The 11,046-nt window shown below is 47.4% G+C and overlaps 1 protein-coding gene across 1 annotated transcript in view; it reads left to right on the top strand.

The window, feature by feature from the left end:
- LOC135570264 (GATOR2 complex protein WDR59-like) overlaps positions 1-11,046 on the top strand; it is a gene marked incomplete at its 5' end in the record, with an annotated part of 39,247 nt that overhangs the window by 7,032 nt on the left and 21,169 nt on the right. Inside the window, 3 exons of the mRNA XM_065016383.1 lie at positions 1,877-1,993; positions 2,584-2,661; positions 2,816-2,972. Coding sequence (XP_064872455.1) covers positions 1,877-1,993; positions 2,584-2,661; positions 2,816-2,972 — 352 coding nt within the window. The remainder of the gene's footprint in view (positions 1-1,876; positions 1,994-2,583; positions 2,662-2,815; positions 2,973-11,046) is intronic.

Here is an 11,046-nt window from a genome sequence, read left to right as displayed (position 1 = left end):
TACTACATTATAACCTAGGGTCAGTACTACATTATAACCTGTGTAGGGTCAGTACTACATTATAACCTGTCAGTACTACATTATAAGGGTCAGTACTACATTATAACCTGTGTAGGGTCAGTACTACATTATAACCTGTGTAGGGTCAGTACTACATTATAACCTGTCAGTACTACATTATAACCTGTGTAGGGTCAGTACTACATTATAACCTGTGTAGGGTCAGTACTACATTATAACCTGTGTAGGGTCAGTACTACATTATAACCTGTGTAGGGTCAGTACTACATTATAACCTGTGTAGGGTCAGTACTACATTATAACCTGTGTACTACATTATAACCTGTGTAGGGTCAGTACTACATTATAACCTGTGTAGGGTCAGTACTACATTATAACCTGTGTAGGGTCAGTACTACATTATAACCTGTGTAGGTCAGTCATTATAACCTGTGTACTACATTATAACCTGTGTAGGGTCAGTACTACATTATAACCTGTGTAGGGTCAGTACTACATTATAACCTGTGTAGGGTCAGTAACATTATAACATTATAACCTGTGTCAGGGTCAGTACTACATTATAACCTAGGGTCAGTAGGGTCATTATAAGTAGTAGGGTCAGTACTACATTATAACCTGTACTACATTATAACCTGTGTAGGGTCAGTACTACATTATAACCTGTGTAGGGTCAGTACTACATTATAACCTGTCAGTACTACATTATAACCTGTGTAGGGTCAGTACTACATTATAACCTGTGTAGGGTCAGTACTACATTATAACCTGTCAGTACTACATTATAACCTGTGTCAGTACTACATTATAACCTGTGTAGGGTCAGTACTACATTATAACCTGTCAGTAACTACATTATAACCTGTGTAGGGTCAGTACTACATTATAACCTGTGTCAGTACTACATTATAACCTGTGTAGGTCAGTACTACATTATAACCTGTGTAGGGTCAGTACTACATTATAACCTGTGTAGGGTCAGTACTACATTATAACCTAGGGTCAGTACTACATTATGTAAGGTCAGTACTACATTATAACCTGTAGTAGGGTCAGTACTACATTATAACCTGTCAGTACTACATTATAACCTGTCAGTACTACATTATAACCTGTGTAGGGTCAGTACTACATTATAACCTGTGTAGGGTCAGTACTACATTATAACCTGTGTAGGGTCAGTACTACATTATAACCTGTCAGTACTACATTATAACCTGTGTAGGGTCAGTACTACATTATAAACCTGTGTAGGGTCAGTACTACATTATAACCTGTGTAGGGTCAGTACTACATTATAACCTGTGTAGGGTCAGTACTACATTATAACCTGTGTAGGGTCAGTACTACATTATAACCTGTGTAGGGTCAGTACTACATTATAACCTGTGTAGGGTCATTATAAGTCAGTACTACATTATAACCTGTGTAGGGTCAGTACTACATTATAACCTAGGGTCAGTACTACATTATAACCTGTGTAGGGTCAGTACTACATTATAACCTGTCAGTACTACATTATAACCTGTGTAGGGTCAGTACTACATTATAACCTGTGTAGGGTCAGTACTACATTATAACCTGTGTAGGGTCAGTACTACATTATAACCTGTGTAGGGTCAGTACTACATTATAACCTGTGTAGGGTCGGTACTACATTATAACCTGTGTAGGGTCAGTACTACATTATAACCTGTGTAGGGTCAGTACTACATTATAACCTGTCAGTACTACATTATAACCTGTGTAGGTGCCCTGTGTCCTGTATCATGTTCAGTGAGTGTCCTGTATCATGTTCAGTGAGTGTCCCTTTGTCTTGGTTTGTGCCTGATGGTCCTGTGTATCTATTTCCCAGAAACCCAACACAGCAGTGGAGTACGTTGCAGCTCACCTGTCTAAGATCCACGGTCTGGACTGGCACCCTGACAACGAATACATCCTGGCCACGTCCAGTCAGGACAACTCCGTCAGGGTGAATTACCTATCTTTCCCCAGAACGTCCAGTCAGGACAACTCCGTCAGGGTGAATTACCCATCTTTCCCCAGAACATCCAGTCAGGACAACTCCGTCAGGGTGAATTACCTATATTTCCCCAGAACGTCCAGTCAGGACAACTCCGTCAGGGTGAATTACCTATCTTTCCCCAGAACGTCCAGTCAGGACAACTCCGTCAGGGTGAATTACCTATCTTTCCCCAGAACGTCCAGTCAGGGTAAATTACCTATCTTTCCCCAGAACGTCCAGTCAGGGTAAATTACCTATCTTTCCCCAGAACGTCCAGTCAGGACAGGAAATGAAGAAATGGATTAAAATGCTTTGAATTAAACAATGAACTATGCAAATGAGCTAAAGCGCATTAAGGAAATAGAGGCTCAAATATAAGCCTGTCTCTAAAAAGCGCCTGTTGTGTTTCGTGATTTAAGCAAATCAACGCCTGGGCTTTTGAATTGAAGTTTTTCGCTATGAAGGATATTCACGTAGCTTTTTGCTATGATTCTCCCGTTGTACCTACTGTGCCGTCCTCCAATCTCTCCGTGCCGTCCTCCAATCTCTCCGTGCAGTTCTGGGACTACAGACAGCCCAGGAAGTATCTGAACATCCTGTCCTGTCAGGTTCCTGTGTGGAAGGCCAGATATACTGTGAGTTGACCCTTCCCTTCACCAGATCTCCTCATGTGAAGAGTGGATATCTGTCTGAGTGTTAGGGATATATCTCTGTCTGTAACCGTGTGTGTGTGTGTGTGGTCTGTGTGTGTGATGTGTGTGTGTGTGTGTGTGTGGTATGTGTGTGTAGCCTTTCTCCAATGGCCTGGTGACCGTGATGGTTCCCCAGCTGAGACGTGAGAACAGCTTGTTGCTATGGAGTGCTCTGGACCTCAACAGCCCCGTCCACACCTTCGTGGGACACGATGATGTGGTGCTAGAGTTCCAGTGGCGTCCGCAGAAAGAAGGTAAAGGAGGCCTCTACCAGCCTGGGTGGCTGGGTAATATACCTCTACCAGCCTGGGTGGTTGGGTAATATAACTCTACCAGCCTGGGTGGCTGGGTAATATACCTCTACCAGTCTGGGTAATATACCTCTACCAGCCTGGGTAATATACCTCTACCAGTCTGGGTAATATACCTCTACCAGCCTGGGTAATATACTTCTACCAGCCTGGGTGGCTGGGTAATATACCTCTACCAGCCTGGGTGGCTGGGTAATATACCTCTACCAGCCTGGGTGGCTGGGTAATATACCTCTACCAGCCTGGGTGGCTGGGTAATATACCTCTACCAGCCTGGGTGGCTGGGTAATATACCTCTACCAGCCTGGGTGGTTGGGTAATATAACTCTACCAGCCTGGGTAATATACCTCTACCAGCCTGGGTAATATACCTCTACCAGCCTGGGTAATATACCTCTACCAGCCTGGGTAATATACCTCTACCAGCCTGGGTGGCTGGGTAATATACCTCTACCAGCCTGGGTGGTTGGGTAATATAACTCTACCGGCCTGGGTAATATAACTCTACCAGTCTGGGTAATATACCTCTACCAGCCTGGGTAATATACCTCTACCAGGCTGGGTGGCTGGGTAATATAACTCTACCAGTCTGGGTAATATACCTCTACCAGCCTGGGTAATATACCTCTACCAGCCTGGGTGGTTGGGTAATATAACTCTACCAGCCTGGGTAATATAACTCTACCAGTCTGGGTAATATACCTCTACCAGCCTGGGTAATATAACTCTACCGGCCTGGGTAATATACCTCTACCAGGCTGGGTTGTTGGGTAATATACCTCTACCAGCCTGGGTAATATACCTCTACCAGCCTGGGTAATATACCTCTACCAGCCTGGGTGGCTGGGTAATATACCTCTACCAGCCTGGGTAATATACCTCTTCCAGCCTGGGTGGTTGGGTAATATACCTCTTCCAGCCTGGGTGGTTGGGTAATATAACTCTACCAGCCTGGGTGGCTGGGTAATATACCTCTACCAGCCTGGGTAATATACCTCTACCAGCCTGGGTAATATAACTCTACCAGCCTGGGTGGCTGGGTAATATACCTCTACCAGCCTGGGTAATATACCTCTACCAGCCTGGGTGGTTGGGTAATATACCTCTACCAGCCTGGGTGGTTGGGTAATATAACTCTACCAGCCTGGGTAATATAACTCTACCAGCCTGGGTGGTTGGGTAATATACCTCTACCAGCCTGAGTATTATAACTCTACCAGCCTGGGTAATATACCTCTACCAGCCTGGGTAATATACCTCTACCAGCCTGGGTGGTTGGGTAATATAACTCTACCAGCCTGGGTGGTTGGGTAATATAACTCTACCAGCCTGGGTGGTTGGGTAATATAACTCTACCAGCCTGGGTAATATACCTCTACCAGCCTGGGTAATATACCTCTACCAATCTGGGTAATATACCTCTACCAGCCTGGGTAATATACCTCTACCAGCCTGGGTAATATACCTCTACCAGTCTGGGTAATATACCTCTACCAGCCTGGGTAATATACCTCTACCAGCCTGGGTATTATACCTCTAACAGCCTGGGTGGCTGGGTAATATACCTCTACCAGCCTGGGTAATATACCTCTACCAGCCTGGGTAATATACCTCTACCAGCTTGGGTAATATACCTCTACCAGCCTGGGTAATATACCTCTACCACCCTGGGTAATATACCTCTACCAGCCTGGGTAATATACCTCTACCAGCCTGGGTAATATACCTCTACCAGCCTGGGTGGCTGGGTAATATACCTCTACCAGCCTGGGTGGTTGGGTAATATAACTCTACCGGCATGGGTAATATAACTCTACCAGCCTGGGTAATATACCTCTACCAGGCTGGGTTGTTGGGTAATATACCTCTACCAGCCTGGGTAATATACCTCTACCAGCCTGGGTATTATACCTCTACCAGCCTGGGTGGCTGGGTAATATACCTCTACCAGCCTGGGTAATATACCTCTACCAGCCTGGGTGGCTGGGTAATATACCTCTACCAGCCTGGGTAATATACCTCTACCAGCCTGGGTGGTTGGGTATTATACCTCTACCAGCCTGGGTGGTTGGGTATTATACCTCTACCAGCCTGGGTGGCTGGGTAATATACCTCTACCAGCCTGGGTGGCTGGGTAATATACCTCTACCAGCCTGGGTAATATACCTCTACCAGCCTGGGTGGCTGGGTAATATACCTCTACCATCCTGGGTAATATACCTCTACCAGCCTGGGTGGCTGGGTAATATACCTCTACCAGCCTGGGTAATATACCTCTTCCAGCCTGGGTGGTTGGGTAATATACCTCTTCCAGCCTGGGTGGTTGGGTAATATAACTCTACCAGCCTGGGTGGCTGGGTAATATACCTCTACCAGTCTGGGTAATATACCTCTACCAGCCTGGGTAATATACCTCTACCAGCCTGGGTAATATAACTCTACCAGCCTGGGTGGCTGGGTAATATACCTCTACCAGCCTGGGTAATATACCTCTACCAGCCTGGGTGGTTGGGTAATATACCTCTACCAGCCTGGGTGGTTGGGTAATATACCTCTACCAGCCTGGGTGGTTGGGTAATATAACTCTACCAGCCTGGGTAATATACCTCTACCAGCCTGAGTATTATAACTCTACCAGCCTGGGTAATATACCTCTACCAGCCTGGGTAATATACCTCTACCAGCCTGGGTGGTTGGGTAATATAACTCTACCAGCCTGGGTGGTTGGGTAATATAACTCTACCAGCCTGGGTGGTTGGGTAATATAACTCTACCAGCCTGGGTAATATACCTCTACCAGCCTGGGTAATATACCTCTACCAATCTGGGTAATATACCTCTACCAGCCTGGGTAATATACCTCTACCAGCCTGGGTAATATACCTCTACCAGTCTGGGTAATATACCTCTACCAGCCTGGGTAATATACCTCTACCAGCCTGGGTAATATACCTCTACCAGCCTGGGTGGCTGGGTAATATACCTCTACCAGCCTGGGTAATATACCTCTACCAGCCTGGGTGGTTGGGTAATATACCTCTACCAGCCTGGGTGGTTGGGTAATATAACTCTACCAGCCTGGGTAATATACCTCTACCAGCCTGAGTATTATAACTCTACCAGCCTGGGTAATATACCTCTACCAGCCTGGGTAATATACCTCTACCAGCCTGGGTGGTTGGGTAATATAACTCTACCAGCCTGGGTGGTTGGGTAATATAACTCTACCAGCCTGGGTGGTTGGGTAATATAACTATACCAGCCTGGGTAATATACCTCTACCAGCCTGGGTAATATACCTCTACCAATCTGGGTAATATACCTCTACCAGCCTGGGTAATATACCTCTACCAGCCTGGGTAATATACCTCTACCAGTCTGGGTAATATACCTCTACCAGCCTGGGTAATATACCTCTACCAGCCTGGGTAATATACCTCTACCAGCCTGGGTATTATACCTCTACCAGCCTGGGTAATATACCTCTACCAGCTTGGGTAATATACCTCTACCAGCCTGGGTAATATACCTCTACCACCCTGGGTAATATACCTCTACCAGCCTGGGTAATATACCTCTACCAGCCTGGGTGGCTGGGTAATATACCTCTACCAGCCTGGGTAATATACCTCTACCAGCCTGGGTGGTTGGGTATTATACCTCTACCAGCCTGGGTGGTTGGGTATTATACCTCTACCAGCCTGGGTGGCTGGGTAATATACCTCTACCAGCCTGGGTGGCTGGGTAATATACCTCTACCAGCCTGGGTAATATACCTCTACCAGCCTGGGTGGCTGGGTAATATACCTCTACCATCCTGGGTAATATACCTCTACCAGCCTGGGTGGCTGGGTAATATACCTCTACCAGCCTGGGTAATATACCTCTACCAGCCTGGGTGGCTGGGTAATATACCTCTACCATCCTGGGTAATATACCTCTACCAGCCTGGGTGGCTGGGTAATATACCTCTACCAGCCTGGGTAATATACCTCTACCATCCTGGGTGTTTGGGTATTATACCTCTACCAGCCTGGGTGGTTGGGTATTATACCTCTACCAGACTGGGTGGCTGGGTAATATACCTCTACCAGCCTGGGTAATATACCTCTACCAGCCTGGGTAATATAACTCTACCAGCCTGGGTAATATACCTCTACCAGCCTGGGTAATATACCTCTACCAGCCTGGGTAATATACCTCTACCAGCCTGGGTAATATACCTCTACCAGCCTGGGTAATATAACTCTACCAGCCTGGGTGGTTGGGTAATATACCTCTACCAGCCTGGGTGGCTGGGTAATATACCTCTACCAGCCTGGGTAATATACCTCTACCAGCCTGGGTGTTTGGGTATTATACCTCTACCAGCCTGGGTGGTTGGGTATTATACCTCTACCAGCCTGGGTGGCTGGGTAATATACCTCTACCAGACTGGGTGGCTGGGTAATATACCTCTACCAGCCTGGGTAATATACCTCTACCAGCCTGGGTAATATACCTCTACCAGCCTGGGTAATATACCTCTACCACCCTGGGTAATATACCTCTACCAGCCTGGGTAATATACCTCTACCAGCCTGGGTGGCTGGGTAATATACCTCTACCAGCCTGGGTGGTTGGGTAATATAACTCTACCGGCCTGGGTAATATAACTCTACCAGCCTGGGTAATATACCTCTACCAGGCTGGGTTGTTGGGTAATATACCTCTACCAGCCTGGGTAATATACCTCTACCAGCGTGGGTAATATACCTCTACCAGCCTGGGTGGCTGGGTAATATACCTCTACCAGCCTGGGTAATATACCTCTACCAGCCTGGGTGGCTGGGTAATATACCTCTACCAGCCTGGGTAATATACCTCTACCAGCCTGGGTGGTTGGGTATTATACCTCTACCAGCCTGGGTGGCTGGGTAATATACCTCTACCAGCCTGGGTGGCTGGGTAATATACCTCTACCAGCCTGGGTAATATACCTCTACCAGCCTGGGTGGCTGGGTAATATACCTCTACCATCCTGGGTAATATACCTCTACCAGCCTGGGTGGCTGGGTAATATACCTCTACCAACCTGGGTAATATACCTCTACCAGCCTGGGTGTTTGGGTATTATACCTCTACCAGCCTGGGTGGTTGGGTATTATACCTCTACCAGCCTGGGTGGCTGGGTAATATACCTCTACCAGACTGGGTGGCTGGGTAATATACCTCTACCAGCCTGGGTAATATACCTCTACCAGCCTGGGTAATATACCTCTACCAGCCTGGGTAATATAACTCTACCAGTCTGGGTAATATACCTCTACCAGCCTGGGTAATATACCTCTACCAGCCTGGGTAATATACCTCTACCAGCCTGGGTAATATACCTCTACCAGCCTGGGTAATATACCTCTACCAGCCTGGGTAATATAACTCTACCAGCCTGGGTGGTTGGGTAATATACCTCTACCAGCCTGGGTGGCTGGGTAATATACCTCTACCAGCCTGGGTGGCTGGGTAATATACCTCTACCAGCCTGGGTAATATACCTCTACCAGCCTGGGTAATATACCTCTACCAGCCTGGGTAATATACCTCTACCAGCCTGGGAGGCTGGGTAATATACCTCTACCAGCCTGGGTATTATACCTCTACCAGCCTGGGTATTATACCTCTACCAGCCTGGGAGGCTGGGTAATATACCTCTACCAGCCTGGTTAATATACCTCTACCAGCCTGGGTGGTTGGGTAATATAACTCTACCAGCCTGGGTGGCTGGGTAATATACCTCTACCAGTCTGGGTAATATACCTCTACCAGGCTGGGTTGTTGGGTAATATACCTCTACCAGCCTGGGTAATATACCTCTACCAGCCTGGGTAATATACCTCTACCAGCCTGGGTAATATACCTCTACCAGCCTGGGTAATATACCTCTACCAGCCTGGGTAATATAACTCTACCAGCCTGGGTGGTTGGGTAATATACCTCTACCAGCCTGGGTGGCTGGGTAATATACCTCTACCAGCCTGGGTAATATACCTCTACCAGCCTGGGTGTTTGGGTATTATACCTCTACCAGCCTGGGTGGTTGGGTATTATACCTCTACCAGCCTGGGTGGCTGGGTAATATACCTCTACCAGACTGGGTGGCTGGGTAATATACCTCTACCAGCCTGGGTAATATACCTCTACCAGCCTGGGTAATATACCTCTACCAGCCTGGGTAATATACCTCTACCACCCTGGGTAATATACCTCTACCAGCCTGGGTAATATACCTCTACCAGCCTGGGTGGCTGGGTAATATACCTCTACCAGCCTGGGTGGTTGGGTAATATAACTCTACCGGCCTGGGTAATATAACTCTACCAGCCTGGGTAATATACCTCTACCAGGCTGGGTTGTTGGGTAATATACCTCTACCAGCCTGGGTAATATACCTCTACCAGCGTGGGTAATATACCTCTACCAGCCTGGGTGGCTGGGTAATATACCTCTACCAGCCTGGGTAATATACCTCTACCAGCCTGGGTGGCTGGGTAATATACCTCTACCAGCCTGGGTAATATACCTCTACCAGCCTGGGTGGTTGGGTATTATACCTCTACCAGCCTGGGTGGCTGGGTAATATACCTCTACCAGCCTGGGTGGCTGGGTAATATACCTCTACCAGCCTGGGTAATATACCTCTACCAGCCTGGGTGGCTGGGTAATATACCTCTACCATCCTGGGTAATATACCTCTACCAGCCTGGGTGGCTGGGTAATATACCTCTACCAACCTGGGTAATATACCTCTACCAGCCTGGGTGTTTGGGTATTATACCTCTACCAGCCTGGGTGGTTGGGTATTATACCTCTACCAGCCTGGGTGGCTGGGTAATATACCTCTACCAGACTGGGTGGCTGGGTAATATACCTCTACCAGCCTGGGTAATATACCTCTACCAGCCTGGGTAATATACCTCTACCAGCCTGGGTAATATAACTCTACCAGTCTGGGTAATATACCTCTACCAGCCTGGGTAATATACCTCTACCAGCCTGGGTAATATACCTCTACCAGCCTGGGTAATATACCTCTACCAGCCTGGGTAATATACCTCTACCAGCCTGGGTAATATAACTCTACCAGCCTGGGTGGTTGGGTAATATACCTCTACCAGCCTGGGTGGCTGGGTAATATACCTCTACCAGCCTGGGTGGCTGGGTAATATACCTCTACCAGCCTGGGTAATATACCTCTACCAGCCTGGGTAATATACCTCTACCAGCCTGGGTAATATACCTCTACCAGCCTGGGAGGCTGGGTAATATACCTCTACCAGCCTGGGTATTATACCTCTACCAGCCTGGGTATTATACCTCTACCAGCCTGGGAGGCTGGGTAATATACCTCTACCAGCCTGGTTAATATACCTCTACCAGCCTGGGTGGTTGGGTAATATAACTCTACCAGCCTGGGTGGCTGGGTAATATACCTCTACCAGTCTGGGTAATATACCTCTACCAGGCTGGGTTGTTGGGTAATATACCTCTACCAGCCTGGGTAATATACCTCTACCAGCCTGGGTAATATACCTCTACCAGCCTGGGTGGCTGGGTAATATACCTCTACCAGCCTGGGTAATATACCTCTTCCAGCCTGGGTAATATACCTCTACCAGTCTGGGTAATATACCTCTACCAGCCTGGGTAATATACCTCTACCAGCCTGGGTAATATACCTCTACCAGCCTGGGTATTATACCTCTACCAGCCTGGGTGGCTGGGTAATATACCTCTACCAGCCTGGGTAATATACCTCTACCAGCCTGGGTAATATACCTCTACCAGCTTGGGTAATATACCTCTACCAGCCTGGGTAATATACCTCTACCACCCTGGGTAATATACCTCTACCAGCCTGGGTAATATACCTCTACCAGCCTGGGTAATATACCTCTACCAGCCTGGGTGGCTGGGTAATATACCTCTACCAGCCTGGGTAATATACCTCTACCAGCCTGGGTGGCTGGGTAATATACCT

This window comes from Oncorhynchus nerka, unplaced genomic scaffold (genome assembly GCF_034236695.1).
Source record: "Oncorhynchus nerka isolate Pitt River unplaced genomic scaffold, Oner_Uvic_2.0 unplaced_scaffold_1009, whole genome shotgun sequence".
Taxonomy (NCBI): domain Eukaryota; kingdom Metazoa; phylum Chordata; class Actinopteri; order Salmoniformes; family Salmonidae; genus Oncorhynchus; species Oncorhynchus nerka.
Note: the sequence above shows the minus strand (reverse complement) of the source record. Positions and strands in the feature narration are given on the sequence as shown.